Genomic DNA, 27,495 nt, shown 5'->3' with positions numbered 1-27,495 from the left:
CAGTATTGCTACTGAAACAGGAATGAAAGCAAACCTAACCACAGATCTCCTGATCTGTACTGGCCGAATGCTGGTATCCAGTGTAACTCAGTGGAGACTAACTGTGAAGGTGCCGACATTGCCTGCCGTGTAGGCATTGTAGCAGGAAGCTGTGAGAGAAGCAAATGTAACTTGGATGCCTGGTTGCAGTGCTTGCTTTGCACTGAAAGACTTCATCCCCCCCCACCCCCCAAGTCTAGCCTTGCTTCGAAACCTCTACAGTGTACTAATTCTCATCTTTCTGTGCAGATTGAAGTAGGACTGGTGGTTGGAAACAGTCAAGTTGCATTTGAAAAAGCAGAAAATTCGTCACTCAATCTTATCGGTAAGATTTACAGTAGTAGAAATTTCACACCAAGTGGCAATGTCTCTGATATTACATGCGGGTCATGTAAAATGGTTTTCAGGGGCGAGGGCGAGACCCCCCCTAAGGCTTGTACTGTGGATGCACTGATACAAGGTGCAAAGCCTCAGCTGGAGTGCCCAGGCCAGCCATAGAGTATGAAGCACATAGGCGCCTTTTAGCTGCCTTTTCTCGTAGCCACACTTAAAAATATTAGAAAGAAACAATGACATTTCTTGGTTTGAAATTCTAAGATAATTTTAGGCTCACAAATACTTGTAAATGTACCTTAAAGGATCCCGGCAGCTGCTGCCCTGGTGTGAACATCATACCGGGCAGTAACCCAGACAAATTCCCGTGGAGCCATTACTGCTGCCCAGACTACTGTCTGAGCTTGGATTTCACAGGGTTTTCCATTATTCCCTTCTCTCTTCCAGGGACTCATTCAGGGTCATCCCACCCCACACGTAGCTTTTCTGAGTGGGGCCCAGCTCTAACAGCTCCTCAGAATTTCATAACCTTCTGTGACCTTCAGCATTGGTCAGCCCCCATCTAATTGCTGTGTTAAATGCAGAATCGCCTGTCACTGTTCTTTAGCATCGGGTGATGAGTGTGTGTGTCTCAACTCTTCCCAACAGATTGGATTTTGTTTTGTTTACTAGCCTCGCTTTGATATGTTAACATGATGTAGTTTAATCTCTTAGAATAGCAACTCATCTAAATAATGATGTGCTAACTCAAATTTATAGTAGACACAATTATGTTCATGTCTGTCTCAATAGAATAGAGAATATTTGTGTGTGTGTGTGAAAGTGAGAGAGAGAGTATGAGAGAGAGAGAGAGAGAGAGAAAGTGTGTGTGTGTGTGTGTGTGTGTGTGTGTGTGTGTGTGTGTGTGTGTGAGAGAGAGAGAGAGAGAGAGAGAGAGAGTGTTTGTGTTTGAGCATGTGTGGCATGGTACATGTGTGGAGGACAACTTTCGAGTCAGTTCCCCTCTGAGTCCCAGGGATCAAACTCAGGCTCTCAGTCCACAAAAGCCTTAACTCACCAGGCCACACCAGTGACCCTTAATTATCTTTTTTGCTTTCTGTTTGTTTGTTTGTTTATAACATGTTTCAAGCACCTTAACTATATCTCTAAGTAGGATTTTAATGCCTCCCATCATTTTTATGAAGGTTATATCACAATGTCCTATTACTGACACAGGATATTTATGATGTAATTGTCTTTTATTATTTTACTTTTGTTAAAATACCTTATCCCGAAGCAGTTCTGTAACTTCTGCACAGTATAGGTGTTTTCAAGTTACTTGAAACAACTTTTCAGTTGGAAAATGAATTTGTAGAGTGATTTGGTTTTTTAGTAAATTTGACCACAAGGGGGCAGTAGAGTATAAGCAAAATATTTTTTGATCCCCTGCTAAAGAAAAGCTTTAGTCTACAAAATTCTAACCAGAAAATTATTACCTGAATTTTGTTTCTTTAATTTTTAGTGTGGCGTTTTCTTCTTTGGCTTTGTAAAAACCATATTTTCCCCTTTTTTGTTTAGAGGTATCTTGTTCTTTGTGTCTGAGACAGGTGTGGTTCTCTGGAGTTACTTTAGGTGGCAGTCTGACATTTAAATTAAACAGTTTGTATCATGAGAGAATTTGTAAGTCTAACTTTTTCGGTCATTAAAGTCTTTAAAATGTTTTTTGTCTTCATGTGACAAGCCATCAGATTCATTCTCTTCCCAGGCCGAGGTCTAGGTCAATATGTGTCTCATACACACTAGAAGCTGGGAGCTTGCTGTCTGGAGCTGGTGGAGTTTACATCAGACATACATATGGTGTTTCCGTTCAACACCTAAGTTAATTTGGTTGGATTAAAGGTTAATGAAAGGGAGTTCTGTGGACTGAATGCAGGTAGCCTCGGTGAGCATCAGTTTTATTGGGTTTGGAATTTTATTACTGACCATGAATGGAGACCAGACAAGATAGGAAAATTGGTCTTACCCTTTTCACTGGACAGTCCTCCCAGAGCAGGCCATCCACCTTTACATATAGCTGTGTGTCAGTTCCCTTGAAGTCCAGGGCAGTTGTCCTTTTTATACTTACCCATGGTGTGTTCCTCACAAATTTGATTTCGTTTGACACAGGCAAAGCTAAAACCAAGGAAAATCGCCAGTCTATCATCAATCCCGACTGGAACTTTGAGAAAATGGGGATCGGCGGTCTGGATAAGGAGTTTTCAGATATTTTCCGGCGAGCATTTGCATCTCGGGTATTCCCTCCAGAGATCGTGGAACAGATGGGTGAGTTTCTGACCAAGCCTGTGCTCCTAAGGAAGCACATAGATTGTGAGAAGCTCTAATCAGTAGTTTAAAAATGACTTTTCAAATCTACCCAAGTAGTTCTAATTTTAACTTCTTAAAAAATCAGCTCCCCTCCCCCCCAAGCAAACAAAGTTCCATGAGATACTTGAAGTATTCACTCTTAAGGGAGAAATAATAGAAATGGTAGTAACGGTTGCTCCATCATATTTGTTTAGATTACATTGTTTTTCGGTGGGCATTTTAGAAATGGTCCCTCATTCTGAAAACCCATGGTTGGGTCAGGTTTACCTGTCAGACTGTCACTATCCATCTGGCTGAGGACATTGTGTGGATGCTGACTGCCACGTCCTGGTCAGCACTTCCTCATGTCTAATAAATGGATACTTGGCAAGGGTTTTAATTAGATAAGTCCGATCCCCAGAGACAAATGCAGGAGCCGTACGGGAGTCTCCGCACTGCCTGTGAAGAAAATACTCACTCTCTTCATTTGTCACTCTTCTCCTGACGGTTTATTTAATTTATCTGTGTGAAGTGATTTTCTTTGCCCGGTGGAAGTACTGTCAGGACTGTTTTCAAATCCGCATCATTGGCTGGATTGGAGTGTGAGCCGCAGACTATCTGAGAGAGGAATTTATAATGGCTTCTTGCAGACAGAGTGTGAAAACAGGATCCAAAAAGCTGGAGGAATACAAATGCACTGCCCCCCTCTCCCCCGTGCTTTCTCTTTAAATTGCTACCGGGAGATAAGAGCACATCCATCATGGCGGACCGGAGCTGCTGTCCAGGATCCGGCGCTGGGTTGCGTTAGCCGGCTGTGCGGGCTGTGCCGGCTGTGTCGGTTGCTTTTCTGCCTGGTTGCTTGCTCTGGTAAATTACAAGCACAGCACACACCTGTTCACTGGGTAAAGGTCGAGTTTAGAATTGGATTAAGACAAAATGACAGAGACCCTCATCACCTGAGTTTTCTACACCTTGAAATGGCAGTGACATCCTTCTTATCTGGAAGACACAAAGGCCAAATCCATAAAAAAAAAGACTCCAGTTTTGAAAGCTGGAAGACATGTCGCTGCTCACTGCCCCAATAAGGGGTATTTTGAGGCTCCATGAATCCTTAAGGTGTTTTGATTGAGACTTGGAAATATTATTTAAATATATCCTAGGTAAAAACAGGGTCGATGGATGATTCTAAATGTTGAATACCACACGTTGTCCTTGCAGAGGATTTTTACCAGTTTCAGGGCTGAGCACTGGGGGAGGGAAAGGCTTCTGAGTCTTTGACTGTGGGGTCCAGCCAGCAGGATGCTGTATGGCTGTGCCACCTCCCCGCTGAAACTAAACCGAGCAGGCTTGGCGTTTGCCCCATTTGATCTGTCCTTGTGTCTTAGAAGAAATGAACTACAGTCGATGTCTGTCACAGCGCTCAGGCTTGGTGACCGAGGGCTGTGGGTCGGAAGTGAGGGTCTTGCTATCCACAGCCCGTTTTAGGGCTTTGTTTTGTTACTACACTTATACTACTTTAAGACCAAAAAAAAAAAAAGTTTTATTCTTTCAAGAGTTCCCTGCCATGATTTTCTCCCCTCAAGAAGCACGTGTTATAAGTTTAATTTAAATAACAGCCTGCTTGTGAAAGCTACCTGGGCTTTTGAGCTGAATTAAAAGCAAAATAACAAAACCAACAAAACTCTGCTGTTTTCCTTATGGAAGGAAGTGCCTGAATATCTTTTTTTTTTTTTTAAGAGTTTGATGTCTGAAAAATAATTATCTTTTATGTAGATATCATTTTTTGAGGTTCCCTTTTTCCTTTAAATTCTGGGGGAATGAATAAAGCATTTCATTGCCTTCCAAGAAGACTTTGGTTACACATTTATCATTTGGCTTGGTATATGTAAAAAACTCTACGTAAGAATCAAATATCACTTGAGGTTTGACAAAAGGCTGAGAAACAGTCAAGCCAAATGTAAATAAAATTGTATGTGTTCACTTAGGCATGTTTTATGTTCCTTCCTCTGCTGGGTAGAAATAAGATTGGCTGCTCTTTTATCACTCTTTGTTCACTAAGTAAATTTAATATTATATCTTAGGGGTTTAATAACTATACAGTGCAAGATGAGTTAAATCAATCAAGAAAAATATTTAGAAAATAATAATTTCTGTAGATTATAAGGCATTTGAAGCTTAAAACTTTATTTTGGGCTCAACAGATGGCTGGTCTCTCCTGTGAAGTCTGAAATTATACTTACATTGAAATAATGTTAATTGGATTTGCATGTGTACATATATCTTTATATGTATATCAAGATTTCTAATTTAGAAAGTGAATTTTTTTCCTTCTGGCCATTGTGTCTAATGAGACTAATGGTCACGTCTTTGGGTAACTTATAGCCTTCATTTGGTTGTAAAATTCCATATTTTCTTCTAAAATCTGGAAGTAGAGGTTAGAATGTTGTGGTGACAAAGGGTTTGATTAGAGAACCGGTAGGACCACACTCCTGCAGACAGCTCTAACTGATTCCAGGCTAGTATCGCTGTCTTTGGATACTTTGAAGTACATGGTATATGCCTTCCTGCTTTTTAATTTTTTTTTTAAATAGAATTAAAACTAAGGAACTCCTAGCTGGGCTTGGTGACACATGCCTTGAGTCCCAGTGCTCTGGAGGCGGAGGCAGGCACAAGGATTTCTGAGTTTAAGGCTAGCCTGGTCTACAAAATGAGTTCTAGGACACGCAGGGCTCTGATTCACAGAGAAAGCCTGTCTCAAAAAACAAAACCAACCAAGAACAGTACACACACATACACAAACTAAGGAAGGCCCACACACACACACACACACACACACACACACACACACACACACACACACACAGGAAGTCCAGCCATGCATGGGAATACAGAGGGCTGAGCTCAGGTGGATTCAGCTGAGACTTCTGTCACTGTCTGGTCAGTCTAGTCAGTCTGCTTCCTTTTTCTCCTTCTTGTCTGTAGTTACTAGGTTCAAACCCAAGCAGGACAGCTCCTTCTCGGACATGGTGGAAGCTAAAGCTATATCTGACCTAATGAAGATCAAGTAGAGTGTGTCCCAGCCCCACAGTGACAGCCTGTCTCAAAAAACCAAGCCAAAACAACAACAACAACAACACACACACACACACACACACACACACACACACACACACAGGAAATCCTTAGTCAGCAACCCCTTAAGTCCTTCCTACCCAGGATAACAGCCACCATCTGTGCCACTACAGCAGTGTGGAACTTAGCAGCGTGAGCATCAGAAGCTGGTGTTGGAAGAGCTCAGTGGCTCCTGGCTGCCCTTGAGCATTCTCAGATGTCCTGTTCAGACATTTACTGTGCGTACCACTTGCACACAGTTTTGTGGGGGACAGTTGGGATGGATAGAGTGACGAATCACCTCACTTCTCATTGTAGCTCTTATGTTGGTAAAGGGTGTTTCTACAAAGACACTTCATTTTCAGCCTCCTTGGCAATAACCTCAAATATATTAGAGCCAGAGAACAAATTCTTTTTAAGAGCACTGGAATATCAGCTAGCAAGTAACCCAGCAGCTCTGTACAGCATCCTGGGAGTAGGTTCACATCTCCCCATGGAGAGGGGCTGTGTCTTGAGAGCCAGGGAAAGGGTGTAGGGACCCAGAGTCAGTCACTGCCCTTCCTAAGGACTTCTGACCCACTCTTCGAAATAATTCTTTTTGTCTCCTTTCCCCCATCCCTCCCCGACTAAGTTCATTTCCAACCTTCATACATAGGATTTCTTTTGAAATTCAAGAGGAAAGCAGCTCTCCTCTGGTGTAAGTGAGTCGGGCAGGCAGCTCCTCTGAAGGAGAGGCTGTAAGGGGCCTTTCAGTCACACCCAGAATCTCATATGCTAAGAACATCACAAATAAGACATAGGGGAAGAAAGGACTCTGAGCTCTGTGAGCGCCATATTGTGGAGAAGGGGAGTTCTCACTAAGATTAACATAAACACTGACAGGCTGGGAATGCATTTCACACCCCCACTCTGGAGGAGAGGTTGCAATTTAAATGGGGGTTAAGACATCTCTGCAAACTCCCGGGCTCTGTAAATGGAGCCCTGAGCTAAAGAGCTTATCTGAAACTTAAAAAAAGGAGGGGGGAAAAAATGAAGGTTTCTGACATTCATCTTTTTTCCTTGTATTAGTCATAACTTGCTTTTCAGCTGTATTTTAGGTTTTGAATGCCAGCCTGACATCTGTTCAAGTCTGCCTGTAATTTATTAGCAGAGGAACAGAAAGCAGTTGCTCACCACAGGGAGATGCAGACTCCTCTCCCAGCTGCGCGCTGGATTTAAGGAATGCAAGACTGACTGATTCTCACTTCAGGTCAGGATCAGTAGAAAGGTTTTCATTCCTTCTTGTTCTAATTAAAAGAAAATAGTTTATGCTCATGCGCCTCCACCGTCTGGCAGGAGAGAGGCAAAGTATGTTCTTGACACAGAATACCGAGAGGTAAGGTAGCCTTTGCAGGTAGAGATTTGTTTTACCCCCAATTTTTTTCTCACTGTTTGCCTCCCTTCCCCACCCCTCTCCATCCCCTTCTTCCTTTCCTTTCTTTTATAGCCCAGGCTGGCCTGGGAATTATTATGTAGCACCAGCTGGCCTCACCTGTGAGCCACCTGCCTCAGTCTTCTGAGTGCTAGAATTAGGGACATGGAGCGCAGCACCTGGTCCCACTGGGTTTTAGCTTTTATATTACATTTACACTTGAGTAGGATACTGTAGTTACATCTATATCTCAAAGTCAGACTGCATTCAGATTCCTCCAGTGTTTTGAAGTTTATAGACAAACTTTTGAAAACGCAACCTTTTGACAAAGCAGTCAGCTGGTAGAGTACATGGTGGATCAGATTTCCTGGTAACAGTGGCATTGCCAATAACTGGGTCATTACAGAGCTGAAGTGTGACCTCTGGAGGATGCAGCTCTGTGGAGAGGGATAGACTAGCATGCCATCAAGTCCTAGGTTCAGTCCCCAATAGCAATGAACAGCAGACAAGCCAGCAAACAAACCTCCAAAAAACGTTTCAGAGTTGACCAGAACGTGCCCCAGGAAGGAAATGAGTAGGTGGGCTGTGGAGCACAGCACTGGGAAGTACAGACATGCAACAATAAAACATGCAAGCCAGGCCGTTTGGAAGGCAGAGGCAGGTGAGTCCCTGAGTTCAAGGCCAGCCTGGTCTACAGATGACAGAGAAACTCTGTATCAAAACAAAACAAACAAATGCAACATATAAAAGTCCCATTGAGTGGGAAGAAAATGTCACCTCTGGGGGTGAGGACCAAACAGAGGTCTTGTTTCTTCGTCTACTTCTTCCCTCCTGAGAGCTGGAATTAAAAGGATGTGCTGCCATGCCCAGCCCTGCTCTGTATATTCTATTAGGAGTTTGTGTTTCTACTGTTTTAAAGCAAGCAAATAAACACAGCACAGGCTGTCTTCAGGATATTAGCACAGGCTATCCCTGAGGATGACCCTCAGAACAGAAAGGCATCTGAGCACAGGTCCTTCTCCCTTGGCCCAGATTCCCTGGTGACTTGGGAGAGCAAAACTTCTGACAACTGCAAAACCGTGCCCAAATGTAGCTTTAATAATCAGAAGCCTCTTGAGGACTCAGCTCCCTCTGACCCTACCGTGACACAGCACCTCTTCTGTCTATGGCCGCCGCTGAGAGCTAGTACTTGTGAAGCAAGAGACACTGTTCTAAATACTTTGCTTGAATTTTACATAGTAACATATTTAATCCTCGCAACAACCTTATGAGGCATCTACTGTATTGTTCCCATTTTATGGAGCAAGAAACTGAGGCTCAGGGAGAGAAGTGAAAGAGAGAAGTAAAGGACTTAATCCAAGACACCCAGTAAACAGTAGGGGCAGATTTGTGCCTAGCATGGCTTCCGTTCATGCCCCTGACCCCTTTATTGTTTTTCTTTAATGAAAGTTCACCATGAGAAATCACTGGCGTGGGTCTTCTTGAACCCAGGTTGAAGGAGTCAGCCTTTGAATTAGCCACAGCTATTTTAGTCTTATTAGTCTGCTGGGCCAGTTAACCATTCAGCAAGGAAGCCAGCTGTCCTGCACACTGTAAGAAACAAAACAAAATAAAACAAACAAACAAAAAAACCCAATTCCTTGTGTTCAGGTTGTCATCAACTGGACACATAAGACTGCAATGCTTACTGTGTAACACCACTTTTTAAAATGTGCATTTTTGTCCCCAGTTGTACCATAGTACAGGAAGTGATTGCTAGGTTGCACAAAGTTGTCTTAAGGAAACAGTCAACCTAGAGGCAGTACATAGTCAAGTTAAAGGACCACTTAAAAGGTAAGCACAGACCCATTAAAAGATGTCAAAGCCAGCATGTGATTAAGTCCCAGCCAAGTGGTGTAGACTGTAAGTCACCAGGACTTAGGGAAGTTACTGTAGGCTCCATGGTGAGTGAGCTTGGATAGCAGAGGGCAGGGGCTGCTGTTCATACAGGGAAACTCCAAGCAAGACAGAAAATGGAAGCTCAGAGCATGTAGCAGTCCTGGTGTTGGGAGCAACAATATTAACATTCAATAAGCCAAGGTGTCAAGCTGAAGCTGATTTGTGAAAATCTGTGAATCAGATAACCTTTTCTGTCCCTGACATAACCTTCCAGATAGGCTGGCCTGTTTACTTTCTCTGTGCTATTGGTGTACTTAAAACCTAGCTGCTCTGTGCTTTTTGTTGTTGTTATTTGGCTTTGTTTTTTGTTTGTTTGTCTTCTTTTTTCTTTTCTTTTATTTTTTTAAGACAGGTTATCTCTGTGTAACCCTGGCTGTCCTGGAACTCACTCTGTCTACCAGACTAGCCTCAAGCCTCTCCCAAGAGCTGGGACTAAAGGTGTGTGCTGCCACCCCAGCTTGCTCTGTCAATCTTAACATAATGTAATTGTTTGTATCACACTCCTAAGGCAGGCTTTCTAAGCCTGTGAGTACTTCAGGCTGGGTAATTTTTTGCTGTAAGGAGCCTGCCCTGTGCATCACATATCATAGGATGTTTAGCAGCGTCTCTCCTCTGAGGAGTCTTTCCTTACATGACCCAGCCCCACCCCATGTAAGTTATATAGTGTCTCTCCTGGCTGGCAGAATCGTCCCCTTTAGAGAGTCAGTACTCAAAGGCTTTGAAGGTAATGCCATGAGTTGTTGGCATCTGGCTGTTTGGAGTATAGTCCACCAGCTGCTGCCTGTTGGACTAGGAACCACTATTACCGGTCCACGATAAGATAAATTCATTTGCTTGTTCATTCTTTTTCTAAAGATTTCTTTTATGTATATGAGTACCTATGTGCCAGAAGAGAGCATCAGATCCCATTACAGATGGTTGTGAGCCACCATGTGGTTGCTGGGAATTGAACTCAGGACCTCTGGAAGAGCAGTCAGTGAGCCATCTCTCCAGCTCCTTATTTTTGTATTTTCAGGACAGGGTTTCACTGTGTAGCCTTGGCTGTCCTTGAACTCATTCTGTAGACCAAGCTGGTTTAGAACTCACAGAAATCTGCTGCCTCTGCCTCCCCAGTGCTGGGATTAAACGTGTGCACCACCACCTCTCACCTAAAATAAATATTGAGAGACCCAAGAATAAGCATCTAGAAATAATTATGGCAATTTAACATTACCATAATGTCTCAAATTGTACTTTATAAGAGATAATAGGTTGAAAGTCTTAAAAGAAATTAGTAGACCACAAATAGTTTAGATGATCCAAGAAACATGGACATAGATAGATAGATAGATAGATAGATAGATAGATAGATAGATAGATAGATAGATGTGAACATTTATCAGGTGAATGAGATGACTGAACAAATGATTTTAACGGGAAGTCATCTGAGACTTCCGGCAGTGGAGTTAGTCCTTTAGGGTAACTGCTATGGTTTTCCTGTGCGATGAGATCACTGGGAAGGACTGCTGAGTGGCCTGTGAGACCTGTGGCTGCTGGTCCTCTGGTTGTGTAATATGTAGAGCCTTGACTAGGGCAGTACTACCAGGAATGAAAAGAGAGACAGCTGGGAAGCTTGGGAAAATGAGGCTGGCAGAACTTGGTGATTAGCACTGTGAATGTCCATCTTGGAAGTGACACTTGGGCCTTGTGAGAATATGTGGGAATGAGGAAGTCAAGGGTCTAGATGTGGGGCAGTGGGAAGAGGTCATAACACATCTTCTCAACACTAAAAAGAACAGGAAGCTGAGCTAGAGAAGAACTCCTGACAACTGATCTGGCCAGCATCAGTCTGCACGTACTTAGGAATTAAGCACACATTGGCACTGTCGCATCCTTAACTTGGCCTCTCTCACTTCCCTGCCCCCCTCACCCCCACCCTGTTTGTGTCCCTTAAGAGGTATGTGGTAGGGAAGTGGTCCTCAGGAGTCTGTCTTAGCTCTCTCTTCTTTGTGTTTTCCCTAAGATGGATCCAGTTCACTTCCAAAGTGTTAATTATTCTTAATGCTATTAACTCTCAAATATGTGGATTCTTTCTGCCCTGCTTTAGAGCCCAGGTTCTCACAGACCTAACCTACTGGTTATGTCACCATCATGCAGTAAATCTTAAACTCCTTTTGCTGCAGCCCTCCTTCCCCAGCACACCTCCACCTTTGAGGTGTATTTCCCTGAAAGTGTGATAGCTCACGCTGGGACCTCCTCTTCAGCTCCCCCTCCTTTGCCTCAGCCCATTTGCAGTCAGTCCTAGGCTTGGTGCTGCCCCCCTCAGTGTCTGAGGCCTGCACTGCTCACACCTCACCCTGCCGCTCTTCCTTCAGGACTCTTGCCTAAGCCACTCTGCGAGCTGCTTGCTCTTCTCTAATCCATTCTCCACACTGGAACCAGAATCTGGTTTGTTTTTTTTTTTTTTTTTTCCTAAATAAAAGGGCAAGTCTGATCCTGTCATCCACTGCTTCAAACTCCTTAGCAGCGCCCTGTAACTCCTTGCACAGTTTACAAGCCCTGAGTGTTCTGGCAGCTGCCAAACTTTCCTGCCTCATCTGGGCCCGCACCCCTCCCCCACACGCTGGGTTCCAGCCAGAGTGAGCTATTTTCAGTGCGTCTAATTTGCTGTGCTACCGTCTCTTTCCTCTGTATCTCGGGGCATGTTTTGACCATCGTTTCTTGACATCAGTTCTTGTTCATCCTCCAGGCCTCGGCTTTGATCTGACTTCTTGCAGACTGCTTTGGCTCTCGCGTGCTTCCTGTGTGTCCCTCGTGTTCTTTTATGCATTGCTATTTTGTGTTGTGGTTGCTTATTACCACACAGGTATACATTTTCTAGAAATGAATAAAGCCAGTAGCTTGGTTAATCTAGACTAAGTAGAATAGTTATACACTCCTCCTGCTCTCTCCTCAAGATGCTCCCAGTCCCTGTGGGAGTAACAGCACATATGTACATCCCGGGGCAGTCATACATAAAACACAGCACACGGAGCCAGGTCTATGAAGAAGGCCATGTGGGTAAAACACACGTACACAGAGTGTTGCAAGTCAGAGTAGATAGGATGGTTCTGGTTCCCTATTGAGTCCGAGAAGGTGCTCTTTAATTCTGCTTTACTCTAGGGAAGACTTCCAGGTTGGCTCCAGGTGGCTCCGATTCCAGAAATGGCAAGGGGGCACGTTTTCTTAGGCCTCGCTCTGCTGCTGTTGGTTTCTTTGGCAGTGGCTTCTCATGTGTGTTAGAAGAACAGAGTTCAAGTGTCAAAGCACCTGCTTGGGTTGGGGAGGGCACAGCACTCAGTACCTGAGTTTGCATTTGCGGGCTACAGATTAGAAGTCATGCATCCTCTTTTTTAAGGCCTATTTATTTATTTTATGTATGTGAGTACACTGTAGCTGTCTTCAGACACTCCAGAAGAGGGGACTGGATCCCATTACATATGGTTGTGAGCCACCATGTGGTTGTTGAGATTTGAACTTAGGACCTCTGGAAGAGTAGTTGGTGCTCTTAACCGCTGAGCCATCTCTCCAGCCCATCATGCATTCTCTTAAAGTAGTGCCGATATGCAGAGGAGAACGTAAGATCTCCATTGTGTCCTCCCCAGTTCCTATCCTATCAGAAGTAGTCACTGTAACATCATGCATACTTACACACACTTTCTTTTTCTTTTTCTTTCTTTCTTCTTTTAAATAAGATCATTACTGTTCTGTGACTTCTTCTTTTTTTTTTTTTTTTTAACCTAATAATGTATCTTGGGGTTTTTTTCCCATGATAAAATATGGATAGCATTTTATTTTTTAAAAAAAGGATAAATCACACTAGAAAATTATGTGTATGCACACCCTTGGGTATCGCAGAAGGTAGGCTTAGAGTCTTTACCATGCGTCACTTGTGTTGTGACCCTGGACTTGGAAATGCTTCAGGGCACTAGCCCCCAAACTCTGAGCCTGGTGTTCTTACCTACAAAAGCATTTCTTGGTAGGCTCATTGTCAGGGTAGCATTAATGTGAAAGTTTTCTAACCTGGTACCTTGCTTACACTCCACGGACTGACTATACTTGCTATAACAACATTGCCAAACATTGCAGCTCTATAAAGGGCAGAAATGTATAAGCCAGTCCCTTTAATCGGGTGTTGAGGTGTTTCCTTTTCATCTTAAACTTTCCTTGCTGCTGAGAAAAGCTAACCCCGGGATTATCTTCTCAGGCTGTTTTGTAATTACCCATTCTGAATAGTGTTTGTTGATGGGTAGTCAAGGGGACACTTGGCGAGCCTCTTCTGTTTGTGAACTCAAACCTGGGCTGCTTTGTTTTTGCTCATTGTCACGTTCCATCAGAGGACTGAGAAATGTTCTGCCACTGCTATAAATCTTGTCGGTTCCTTATATGTGACACACTGAGCAGACAGGCTGGTGATGACGGACACACAGAGCTGGAGAGAGAAGCAGAAGAAAGAAGCAGTAGTCACGGTAACAGATGTTACCTGGAACTTAGCTGCTAACTCAGAGAGTATCACCTCAATTTATTGAGAATTTCTCAGAGTCTCATACAGTTTGTTATCAAAGCGATCTACCTCTGATATGTTTGATATACTTATACTTTAAAAATGCTGACAAGGAACTTGGTTTCCATTTTGTTTCCTAAAGAATTAACATGCCACTTGAGTTTGATCCATGCAAGCCACGTGGTAGAAGGAGAGAACCAACTCCAGCAATTTTTCGTTACTGCCACATGTGCTTGAAAGTACACATGCACACACACACACACACACACACACACACACACAAATTAAGTATTTAAAAAGAGAACGAATTAACATAGTCGGGATGCGATGCTAGGGGTGGGAGCAGAGAAGGATTTAGGGACATTAGACAGGTAAATCCCTCTGCATACCATTTTGTAAATATTGCGTAATTTGACCTTGAAAGAAATGATTAAGTAATGTATCAAATGCTCAAAGATTTACTTGTGACTCTTGAGTTCTGCAGCACCACCTCTGGCTTTCGTTTTCTCTCTGAGCAAATCATAGTGCGAGTCCTGTTCCTACTTTAACAACTGAACATGTAAAGGTACATGCATCTATACCTTAAACTTCTATGCTACTTACATGTGCACTAATTCTGGTTTGTCTTCGATTTCTGTGATTTTTAAAATGCTTTTAAAAAAATCTGTTTAGAACACTGCAGTGAGGGCTGGAGAGATGGTTCAGTGGTTAAGAGCACTGACTGCTCTTCCAAAGGTCCTGAGTTCAGTTCTCAGCAACCACACGGTGGTTCACAACCATCTGTAATGAGATCTGATGCCCTCTCCTGGTGTGTCTGAAGACAACTACAATGTACTTATAGATAATAAAAGTATGTAGATCTTAAATAAATAAATAAATAAATAAATAAATCTACAATGAGAAGACTTAGACCAAGAGCCTTTTGACTGTTTGTGAATCTTATTTCAGTACCAATCATGGCTGTGGTGTGCTTAGGAAAAGAGAGATGGTCAGGATTAGGCCCCTGCGTCAGATTCTCAACAGCTGCTCTTATTTATCTGGCCTTAGCAGGCTGGCCACAAGTAATAGAAGGTGGCGGTGGAAGTGCTGGGTTGGTGAATCTCTGGTGGGAATAATTTCAGCAGGACACTGGCAGTCTTTAGAGTGCAGTTCAGAGCTTCAGTTCAGTGACCAAGCCCCCTTCCTGGATAGTTTCTGAAAAGAAAATCAATGTTTTTTAAAAAACAAAATGGGTTGAATTTATGTTGAAATAATTCTGCTCTTAGAAAATCATGAAAGAATTTGAAGAAAAATATGATTTGGAAGGACAGACCGAAATTGGACAAAAGACAATGTTTGGATTCATCATTCCCATTATCTTCACGAGACATAGTTTTGCCTTCTTGCTGGTAAACTCTGGCTTTTTACTTTTAATCGCTGCTGGCAAGCTGCGGAATTTTTTTCAAGTGCGTTATCACCCGTCTGGCATTATTTAATACTCCTCTCCATGTCTGCAATGAAACCAGAAGTGGATGTGTGCCTTTGCACACAGGTTTTGGTGCATCAGAGAGCTGTATCGTTGACTCAGATCTAGACTGTGTTACGATGGGGTCCTCAGAGATCTCTAGTCTAGCATGTCCTTAATTAGCAATTGTTCCTATGAAGATGCACCCACAGACAGAACACCAGTCTGAAAAGTCTGATTGTCATTCTTCACACTGGAGAGCACCCAGCTCCCAGAGACCAAGCACCTTATTTAGACTGAAGTCCCAGTCAGGTTGAGTCTCGGCTGCCTTGCCCCCAGTCAGGTGCCCTTTAGGCTTTGTGACTCAGACACATAAATGATCTGATTTATTGTTGGCTTTTTTTTTTTAATTTCAGATTTCACAACTTGATTGAGAAATTCTTGAGAGCAAGCTTCATAGTCTTTCAGAGTCTATGGTTGATTCACAGAGCCCCTTCTTGCCTCTGTCAATCACTGCAGGTTCCCTGCTGGGCCCAGAAAGTTTGGGGGAGACATAGTCATTGTCCCTTGCCTTTTTGTGAATGGTTTAGATCTCAACTCCTGAAAACATTAGGGATGTATATTCAGCATGGATCACTAGAAAAAAAAGTAAGAGAATAACTGTTCAAAAAGTAAAAAAGTAACTACTAGAATTCTTGGGGTATCATTCTGTTTAGTTTTTGTTATATTTCTCTCTCTCTCTTTCTGTGTGTCTGTGTGTGTGTGTGTATGTGTGTATGTTTACACACAATTTATTTTTTAACTTTGTAACTGGTTTTCTGCCTACACAAGTTAACTTTTTAAAAAATAGGTGACACTCCATTTCATAAAATGATAATGCCATAATTTATTTAATCAGTTCCCTATAATCTTTTGAGTTTTTTATGATTATACACCATGTATGCCAAGCATCCCTAGAGCTGTGTATTTCTGCCTAACCATGGGTCTTTCAAATAAATTCCTGGAAGTGGAAATGCTGAATCAGAGAGCATTAATAATTATACCCATTTTTGTTATGCGTTGCCAAAGTTACCCTTCCTTTTTATGTATCATCATCACCATTATCATCGCCATAGGTTTTTCAGGACAGGGTCTCACTCTGTAACCCAGGCTGGCCTAGAATTCATGGCAATATTTCTGCTTCAGTTTCTTGAGTGTTGAGAATACAGGTTGGTGCCACTGTGCTAACTTTAACATGTTTTTCTTGGTCAACATGTCCCATAATGAAAGCAGACACTATGGAAGGGCACTGGAAAAGAAGTAACAATACTAAAAGCATCACACTGACGACAGTGTGGGGGCCACTGGTTTAGTTTGAGATTTACTCTTGGGCCTCAGTTCCCTCATCCCTATGGAAGGGAAAGTAGAGCAGGTATTCGAACTTGGTGGCTATGGCGGCCGTACATGCTGCCTGTGCTCACCCCCCAAGTGCAGCTTGACCACCTTTGGAAGAATTACCACACATGTTCCCAAGTAGGAGTAGTTATTTTCCTCTGGCTTCTCACAGCATTTTAAAAGTTTCCTATAGTTGTATCTTTAATTTTTAATATAGAGTTGCTTCTAACAGACTATCTTATATCCCAAAAGAACATCCCCTTAGCACAGTTCTTGATGATGTACTACAACCATGGTTCTAATGCTGTGAACCTTTAACCTTTACAGTTCCTCATGCTATGCTGACCCCCAACCATAAAATTATTTCATTGCTACTTCATAGCTGTAATATTGCTACTGTTGTGAATTGTAGTATAGATGTCTGGTGTGTGACCCACAGATTGAGAACCACTGTACTAGAGACTGAGGAAACATCTATGGAAGTTGAGTGTGATACATTGAATCCACATCCGTAGTCATATGAAAGCAGATACCCTACTTATTTTCTCTCTTTTGAAGACCACACTTCTGGCTCCATTTTCTGTTACTATAACAGAATACCTGAGACTGGTTGGCTTATAAAGGAAATAGGTATAGTAGGCTCACAGGTACCGCAGCCAAAAGCCCAAGATTAGACAGATGCAACTGGCAAGGGCTTCGTGCTGTGTTCTACCCTAGCAAAACTCAGAAGGACAAGCAGAAGAGGTGGAAGGGAATAAGTAGGGCAGGCACCCCTCGTAGCAGCTCATAGAGTAAATCAGTTCAGTGAGAGACACCCACTGCAAGTATAGTTAGCCCACTTCTTTGAGGGAGACATTGCTCCCTCTTCACAAGTTGGTGACCTCTCTAAAAAATGTCTTTAGATTTATTTACTTTTATTTTATGTGTGTGGGTATTTTGCCTGCATATATAGTTGTGTACCATGTGCATGCTGGTGCCTTTAGATGCCAGAAGAGGACATTGAATCCTTTGGAACTCCAGTTACAGATGGTTGTGATCCACCCTGTGGGTGCTAGGACTCACACTCATTACCTCTGAAAGAGTGATAAGTGCTCTTAACTCCTGGGCCATAGTTCTATCCCTCCAAAAGTATGTTTGATTACACTAGTTTCTTCTTCATTGTCTTGTTTGTTTGCTTTTGGTGTTTGTTTTTGAGGCAGTGTCTCACTATGTAGCCATGGCTGTCCTGGAACTGCCTTTGTAGACCAAGCTATCCTTGAACTTGCAGAGATTCACCTGCCTAACAAGCGTTGGGATTAAGTATGTACCACCATGCCTGGTGCTTCAATCTCCTCACCTCTCAACATTTCTATTTTGGGGACTTTATTTCAACCTGAGCTTTAGGGGCACATACCATATTCAAGGCAGAGCACGTACTATATCTCTTTATTTTGAGGGGATGTTCTAAGTGTCTCCCGTCCCTACTGATACTTCTTCAAGTCACTAACACATGTATCTCTTTCTCATGTACAGAAGAATTGTTGAGACTTTAAAAGAATACAGATTTTTCAGGCTGGGCCTCAAGTGCATGGAATCTGAGGGCCAGGCAAGCCAAGACTTAGCCCCCAGGCAGCTGAGCCACCTCCCTGGGCTTTCAGCTCTGTTAGGGAGACTGGTGTTCTAGGTCCAATCCTGCCTCTTACTAGATGTCTCCATGAGAAAGTTACCTAGGCTCTGTGCTCTTTCCCAAAGAGAGGAAGAAGAGTGCCTTGTCTTAGCACTTTGTGATTATGAGAGAACAGACTAATGATTTAAATTCTACACAGTATCCCTTAATAGATACAACTTTGATATATTTGCTTACCAATTCATTTTTGAGTTCTTAGTACAGTCCTTTTCGTTTTGTAGTTATTTTAATGTCTAACCTCTTGGATCCAAATGCTTTTACTATTTATTTACATATTTAAAAATAATATTTATATTTTTTCAAGTTATGGGGTCAGTATGCTCACAGAATACTGAAAATCATAAGAAGCAAAGTACTAGAAAACTTAAAACTACCAGCAACGTTGATATACCCTTTTACTCCTTATATATGTGTAAGTATATGTAACATATACATTTTCTACATGGCTGAGCTCATGTAGTATGTTTCTCACTTGCCCGTATGTCATGCATATTTATCAAGTTCCAAAGCCTTTGAGTATTATCATAACCAAGCACATGATACCAATGCTATCGGAGGTATATTTTATTATCATTCTTGAAAACAAAAAATATCTTAAAATCAAAATGCCGGTAAGCCTTCAGTGATATACACTGGCAGATCAGCAACTACAGATGCTGTTCATGTAATGCCTAATTTAACACAAGCTACATGGCATTAGAGTGGAAATTTTTTAGACACTTCAATATCAGATTCGTACTATCATAATATCTATATAAACAATGTTTTCATTTAATTGTTTAACGTTACATTCCTATACTACAGCCAGAAGAAAGGCAGCACTATCAGTGGTTATAATCACAGTGTAAACAGAGACATATCTGAATGCATCACTACTTCTTAACAACCTCGTATTGATAACATGGCTCAGAGGTTTTACAATGCCGCATCCCAGATGTCTCTTTTCTGTTAATTTTCACAGAACAAATTTGCTATCTGTCGAGTTTGCTAGTCCCACTCTTACCATCCGTTATCATCTGTAAATATCTAAAAGCTTTGTCTTGTGAAATAAGGGCTGATAAACACAGGCATGTTACCACAACAAGTCATGTCTATAGAAACAGGTTATTATTTGAAAGTGTCTCTGGATGTGAAGATCCTAACAAGGAGCTTTCTCCTCACCTTTCCTCTCACTTCCCCCTCCATTCAGTGTGGAAATGTGGAGCTGTGTTAGCTTAAGTAAGTTAATAATGGTCACTCCCAGGAAATAGCCTGGTTAAACAAAAGGACATCTATAAGCTTGTCACTCTTCAGCCTTTTTTATTTAAAATGGGTACAGCTCAGCGTTGAGACCTATGTAGACACCACTACTTACACAGTCCACTTACGGGACCGTGACTTAGTCTGAATTTATCTAATGAAAAACACATGGACCTTTTCCACCTCCTTTCTCTCCAGCCTGTGTTCATCACCCAGTGACCAATCAGAGTGCTGGTCAAACAGGTGAAGTTTAACAGTTCCATTTGAAGTGACTTAGAAATGCTTAAAATGGGGGTCGGGAGGATGGTTCAATTGGTTCCATGTTTTTCGAACAAACATGGAAATCTGGGTTTAGGTCCCCAACACTTGGCAAAAGCCGGGTATGTCCTCTGTAACCCTAGTGCCAATAGTGGGTAGAGACAGGTCGATCCCTGGTGCTCAGTATCGTCACTATAGCCACATACATCAGTAAGCTCCGGGTTCAGTGAGACCCTGTCTCAAAAGATAAGTTAGTGAGCTAGAGAGATGGCTCAGTGGTTAAGAGAGCTTGCTGGTCTTGCAGAGGACCTGGGTGTAGTCTCTGGTACCAGTACGGCAGCTTGTAGCCATAATTCAGTTCCAGGGGAGTCTGACACCCTCTTCTGGGTCTTCGGGTACCAGGCACACATACTTATACATGCATGTAGACAAACACTCATACACATAAAATAAATATATCTTTTCCAAAACAAGATAGAGAGTGATAGAAGCAGACACCCACTGTGAGCCAAAACAATTCTTCTTCTGTTAAGTGGCTCCTATCGAGTATTTGATCTCTAGGACAGGATCCTGGAATACTTCAGATCCCTACAGCACTAGCTGGCCTGACCAGAGACTGTCAACTTTGCATGATCTCCACATGGCATCAGGTCCTGAAGCTCAGCTAGTCTACACACCTGCTTTGGGTTCGAATCGTCTCCGTTTTTCCTGAGTGACCTCTGTCATTCCAGGTGACACTTCTTAGGTTAAGGTGAAGCGTGTCTGTGAGCAGCTCTGGTTTTCTTGAGACCACAGAGAAGGAAAGCACACATACTTTTTTCCTCATGAAACTTCTTGAAATCTGTGAAGAAAGCAATTCCACTGACCTCAGCTCCCCCGGAGCCATTGTTCTCCAAGGCTCATTTTCCTGTCAGGTTGGTTCCACGGCTATCTGGGGTCTTGTTTTAGCCTTTTACTGTCCTACCCACTTCTCTGAACTTTTTTTTTTTTTAAACATCTGCTTATAGTTACTTTAAGTTGGGTACCCAGGGGTCAGTGGAGTACTATGACTGTAGGTCTGTTAGACACAAGCACCTTCCTTTAGTGTGAGACAGTCTTCGGTGCCGGCTGAAACTGAGTTAACTTTTAGACATCCTCAGTCTGCCTTCACTCACATTGAATTCACTACTGAGTTAACTCACAAAGCCTTATCTACCCCGGCTGCACTCAGGTGGAGGAGACTTACATTTACTCCTGATAATTTGCTCTTCTTAGACTTGCTCAGTTGCCTACAGCTCTCAGGGGAGAAGAAATGTATTCTTACCAGTTTGTGATTCAGCGGAGGCCAAGGACATACATGAGTGAAATAAAAACTCAAGGATGCTTAGGCAACTAAGCATCAGTTGTAACTACACCGGAGTGTCCTTTGGCTTGCTTTTAGAGACATGTAGGGGCACATGTTAAATACTCACCTACCCTCAGGTCCCCTCCAGACTTCATGAGTTTCCGTTTCTTGGAGTGATGCCTGGAAATAGACATTTAAATAAACCCTGTAGGACCTTGATACATTGTTTTGAGAGTTGTAACTGTAATTATTGAAGAATTTAACCCAAAAGATATGACCAAAGTCAGATAGTGTTAATTAAGGGAGTGTGTTTTTTTTTTTTTTTTTTTTTTTTTTTTTTTTTTTTTTTTTTGGTAGCCTAGGCTGGCCTTAAACTCACTTGTTTAGCTCATGTTGGCCTTGAACTCACTGCAGTCTTCAGTCCCCTGAGTGCTAGTGTTTAGACGTGTACCACCATGCCTGGCTTAGGGCTGTGGTTTCTGAGGAACAGAAGAACAGGAACTAGACTAGAGGTTCCCTGTGAAGGAAAGAAGCTATAAGTTGTCTGCAGAGCAGCGTATTTCAGCTGAAGCAGAAGGGCCAACCCGCAACTGCTGAAACCAGAAAGCACATGATGCCAGATGACAGCAAGGCAGGACCTGCTACAGAAGCAGCATGGTCTTTGTCATCAGGAATTCGTGAAATACCAGGCAACACCCTAGGAGGGAGTGTAGAAGGGTGGGGGTGTCAGCAAAGATTAGCTGGGAGCATTGCTCCACACATCCCATCTCTCCTCCTGGGCTATCTGATGAGAAGATCTATATGAATTTCAGTTGACTAATTTGGATATAGACCAGTCAGGTGGTAGACAGCTACACAGCTGCTCGGTGCTCAGGGCGTGAGTCGCTTTCACACACTCACAGTGGAGCCCAGTGCACCCTGGGCTCTTTAGAGCAGGCAACCACAAACCTCGCCTAGACAAAATGACATCAAGAGATTGGAGTCCACACTTGAGTGGTCTTTGTCTTGAGTGTCTCCTTAAGGGTATAGAAGGTACACAGATGGAGTTCGGAGGGTGACCCATCTTCCACACTCATCAGCAAACACTCTTTGAAACAGAAGTTGATGAAAGCCATGCTCCAAGCCCTTCCTGCATGGCTAGAAAATACAAAGTGGTACTGGAGAGGTGCTCGGTGCTGAGTGTCTAAGGCATGGGTCCTGAGTTCGGGTCCCAGAACTCTTACCCTGTAGCTCACAATGGCCTGTATCTCCAGCTCCCTGGACCTAAAGCTCTTTCCTCACCCCACCAGCCCTGCTCTCATATATACAGAACAACAGACACACAGTCAAATCTTGCTTGGTGTGGTGGCATACAGTTTTAATCCCAGAACTGGGGAGGTAGAACTCTGTGAGTTCAAGGCCAGCCTGGTCTCTGTGATGAGTTCCAGAACAGCCAGAACTACATAGATAGATCCTGTATCAACATAAATAGTGTAAATAAGTAAGTTTTGTTTTTTTTTTAAAAAGCCTGTTTTCTGATATGAGGATTCTGTGCTCTGAAAAGAGGAATTTAAGCAGACCTAGTACTTGTCAGTTTCAATTAATACTTTTTTAGAGACACCGGCTGAAATTATGAAAACCTAGCAAGATCAAGGACCAGCAGTAGATGGGACAGTACTGGGTATAAGTCCATGCACTTTTTAGTGTTAGAAATTCAGACCTGGTTTGCACAACTGCTTAGAGAGGCTTGCGAGACTTGTGATGATGTCCCGACTTGCACTGGCCTCGACAGACTCATCCTTGGCAAGCAGAGTTGTCTGTGTTTGAGCTGGAAGCCACTGGGATTCCCCTTTTAAGTATCACTAAATCATTCCTATCCTGCCCCCACCCCTGAAATGAATTAGGCACTCCTAGCCCAATGCTAATTTGATCGAGATCATTTCTAATTTATTGACATCCTGACAATGAGTTTTCCCCTTTGAATACCTGCAATTTTGCTGACAGATTTTCTTGAGCAGTTGGCCTCTGGTGACATCTAGGAAAAAAAATTAGGTGTTTAACTCACATTGAAAAAGAAAAGCTTGGCAAACACAGTGTGTCTCATTTGGACAGTATTTTCCTTTTCTTTTTCTTGTTTTAAAAAAAGATTTATTTATTATATATAGGTACACTGTATCTGTCATCAGACATACCAGAAGAGGGCATCAGATCTCATTACAGATGGTTGTGAGCCACCATGTGGTTGCTGGGATTTGAACTCAGGCCCTCTGAAAGAGCAGTCAGTGCTCTTAACCACTGAGCCATCTCTCAAGCCCTGGACAGTATTTTCAAATATTATTAACAACAAACATTAGTGTTGATCCCTTGGGTTGCAGAACTAAGGCTATGTAACTTTTATGATTTTTTTAAGGAAATGATAACGAGCTTATTAGGTACCCTATAAATATTTTTGTGCGCTACTTTCACCAGTGGGACTGGTGATACCTGTCACTGTGGTAAAGCCCTGCTCTGTGTAGACTTTTAGACTGGAAGTCTGCATGCTGTCTGTAATGCCCACCTTAACATCTCTTGACAGTTACCCAGTCAGGTATGTTCACGTCTGGGTTTCAACGGGTATCCTGGTTTTGTAAGTTGTGGAAGGATTGTTAATTCAACTAAGAGACTCATAGTTAAAAGAGGGGAAATAATGTATTGCTGGTTCCCCTTAAACTAAAGGGAAAGATGCACTATGCTAGGCTAGACTGCAGTTACTCACTTTGTGGCATACTGAGAACTGGCTTGTGTGCTTCCCAGTAGAATGAGGTGCTGTCATGTGAGTGCAAGCAGAACAAAGGATGTACCCCTCAGAGCCAGTGCCAGCTTCCTAATGCTGGTAGAGACTTTATGTGGGCTGCAGTTGGGGAAATGAAGACCAGGGAACAGAAGTCTATGTAAGATAAATGGGAGCAAAGAGAGGGCCGTCACAGGTGGTAGTGGCCGTTGTGCTGGCTTGGCTTTTGTGGAGGGGCTACATGTTAACTCTATGACATGGGCTTAGAAAACTCGAGGAATTGGCAGAATTGATTTTGACAGTCTGTCTGGAAGAGCAGCTAATGCTGTGTGAAATCCCGACCTCACTAAACTGCCAGGCATCTTTGTGGAGATGTTCTGATACGGTGTTTGGTTTGATTTTGTAGATTGTGAAGTCCAAGTCTAAGAACTGGCTAAAAAAAAAAAAAAATTAGTGCTGTTATTTACTCTATGATGAATCTTTAAGACTCAGAATGTGTCAGAGAAAAAAGGAAGCATGCCCAGAACATGAACGCTTGAGGTTCTTATGTCAGCTTTGGTGAAATTTGTGTTCATGGAACCAAGAATGGCCACCTTGCCTAACACTGAGTTACTTATGCAGTTGTATATAACAGAGAGGCTGGATGACCCGCGTCTCATGCTGAGCCAGCTCACAGACAGTGCCCCGCTGCTTAGACTCATCTCTCCCTTCCTCACAGTCTTCCAGTTTCTTTTGTTTTGCTTTTTCCCAAAACATTTTGATGTTACCCAGAACCCCTTTCTAATCCTGCAATTTTGATGGCTTGGCACACTCCTGATTCCCTCAGTGAACAGACTCCAGGAGATGTGGCCTCAGACTACTTCTTCCCCAATTCCTTGACTAGTCTCAAAAAGAGATCCTTCCTGACAAGTTGTCTCCCTAAATCCTGCCTGTAGTGAGCTGTTTTCCTCCTGGCCCCAAGCTCCTGGAATAACAACTCAGAATCAAAATGTACTTACAAATACCTAGATCAGATAGCTAGACTCATATCCTGACTAGCTGATAATAACCCACTATACTAATCTACATTCTGCCACATGGTTGGTTACCTCTACTCACGTACCACATGATGTCTGTCCTTCTCACATCTTCCCCCAAGACTCTCTCCTTCGTATTGCTCTATCCCAGAATCTTTTTTGCCTACCTGATGTTCCACCTTCTATTCTACCCTTTCTTATAGGCCATAGGTTTGTTTTATTGACAAGTGAATCAACCATACACTCCACAAGAGATTTTCTCTACACCTGCCTCTGTGTTGATAGTTCTTGAATGTGAACTTGGTGCCTGCCTATAATACTTTAGAAAAGAAGGGTACCTCAATTCAATCCAAAGTTTTCTGGCCCTGATATAAGAGCCTGTGGCCCAGATCAGTATGAATCTCCTGAATGTGAGTGAGTGAGTGAGTGAGTGAGTGAGTGTGTGTGTGTGTGTGTGTGTGTGTGTGTGTGTGTGTATTCATGTCACAGCTCTCTGAAGAAAACATGAGGGATTTATTTCTGTTATTCCAGCATGTGGGTCATGAGGCTTGGTTTTAGGTGCCTTTACCCAGTGAGCCATCTCTCCAGCCCCTATCATTCCCTTCTACTCCTTTTCCAAATTATTCACTGGTATGTTCAAGGATTTTTTATCCTTTATCCTCCCTCCTTCCCTTTCTTCCTCTCTCCCTTCCTCTCTCCCTCCCTCCCTCCCTCCCTTCCTTCCTTATGGAGGGAGGGAGGGTGTTCAATGTGCCATGCACGCATATGCAAATGTGAGGACAGCTTGCTGGAGTCAGTTCTCTCCTTCCACTGTGTAGGTTCTGGGGCTGGAATTTAGGTCATCAGGCTTGGCAACTAGAGCCGTTACCCACTGAGCTATATTGTTAGCTCCTATGTGTTGTTTATGTTTGTGTTTCTAATGCTATACACTCAAATCCTTGCACACTAAGCAAGTGCTTTGCATGAGCTGCATCCCCATTCCTCAGAGCCTTTCACCTAGACTCCATGGGTTGACCTCAGAGAGTTTAGGAATCCCCTCCATTGTGTGGAAATGCATGTGTGCATTTTCCTGCAGAGGTTCATTAGACTGCGAAAGACCAGAGGAGTAAGCTGAGCATGAAGTTGTATACATGTAATTCTATGACATAGGAGCCTCAGGGAAGAGGATCAGGAGTTCAAACTCAGCTTGAGCTGTATGAAAACCAGTCTCAAAGAAGCAAAGTCAACACAAGACACACACAGAGGGAGAGGGAGAGGGAGAAGGAGAGAGGGGAAAAATGGTAATGAGAATGAATGAAAGAATGTCAACCTAAACAATTTCCACCAGTTTCTTTTTCTTCTATATCTTGCCTTTTATATTTAATTTACTGGTCTAGGGTACTGATCATGAGAAGCCTGTCCAATATTAAGATGGGACATGTGGGAGCAGATGGTTCTGCAGGCTGAGATCAGAGGGTCCCCCAAATCAGCACCAGGAAAAACTCAGGAGAAAGCTGGGCATCCACAAGGGAGTGGGGCTTCCTTTTGAAGCCTACATCCCATGGAACTTGAGTGATATGAAAGTTCACCTGGAAAAAATCCAATCAGCTAGTAAGTCAGTGTGTACAGAAAAAGGCTGAATACCCCTTTGCCTACCCTTCCAACCTCTGCAAGTTCAAAACTCATCCATAAGTTGGTGAGATGGCTCAGTGACTAAGAGTTGATTGTTGCCAAGCCTGGTGACCTGAGTTCACCTCCAGGACCCACATTATGGAAAAAAAGACTCAGCTCCCTCCAGTTGTCCTCTGACCTCTATATTCTAACCATGTAGCACTCTAACATAGCCTGCTTGTGCCCTTCTCACCCAAATAAATACATGAAATGTTAACTCGTTGGCAATGAAGGTCAGCCACAGAGCCTGTCAGTCTCTAGGTACCTCTAGGGCTCTAGCCATAGCAGGTTACTGCTGGCATCTATGTCTCTAAGAGGCACCTCTGTGCCTCTTGCCCTCTTAGTCTCTCTTTATGATATCATTTCCTTTCCGCTGCCTAAACAAGACCCTGTGCATTCTTCTAGGCCAGTCTCATATCTTTGTTTCTGTGTCCAGTTCTAACTTTCTACTATCACCTCAGCAAATCAGCCTTTCTTGGGTAGATGACAAAGATATTTTCTGCACTTCACTGATATGTTAGTATATAGTTTAGATGCTTGCCTTCTGGTTTTCCTACCAAGCTGGGAATTCCACACAGGTAGGGCCTGCGCTTTGCATGTCTTGTGTCCCTAACACCTACTTCTGTGCTTCATCCCAACAGGAGCTCAATGTACGTTTGCGTTGAATGAAATCAGTTGTTAGGATTCACTGGAAATTAGAGACCAGTGCTTATTTAGTAAGTCAGGAAAGACCGACGATAGTAATGACAAGGTCTCATTTCCACTGCTTATTCTAATAACTGATTCCTTTGTGGAGCTGGATTTTGAGAATCTTCTTGTTAATATGTATTTCTTTAATATGCTAGAAAGGATTCTCCTGATACCAACTTGAAGCTGCTAAGACACCCTGTTGATGTCACCCTAACTATATTGTCATTTCAAAGATAACACATGATGCATCGCATAAGCACACATGTCAGCCTTTTCTCTTAATTTTCATAGCAGTATTTTGTGAACTGTTTATAAGATCTGAGTTAGTTTAATTCAAACCACATTAAACTAAGCATTTTCCATTCACAAAAACAGAATTGCAAAGTTCAGATTCTACTATTTATAAACA

General features: G+C 42.8%; 1 protein-coding gene across 1 annotated transcript in view; it reads left to right on the top strand.

Annotated features, from left to right (window-relative positions):
* NSF (N-ethylmaleimide sensitive factor, vesicle fusing ATPase) overlaps positions 1–27,495 on the top strand; it is a 124,023-nt gene that overhangs the window by 35,734 nt on the left and 60,794 nt on the right. The window contains exons 7-8 of the mRNA XM_080923382.1: positions 289–364; positions 2,518–2,673. Coding sequence (XP_080779508.1) covers positions 289–364; positions 2,518–2,673 — 232 coding nt within the window. The remainder of the gene's footprint in view (positions 1–288; positions 365–2,517; positions 2,674–27,495) is intronic.

Source organism: Micromys minutus, assembly GCF_963924665.1.
Source record: "Micromys minutus genome assembly, chromosome: 10".
NCBI lineage: Eukaryota > Metazoa > Chordata > Mammalia > Rodentia > Muridae > Micromys > Micromys minutus.
The sequence above is the reverse complement of the archived record's forward strand: the minus strand, read 5'-3'. Positions and strand labels throughout refer to the sequence as shown.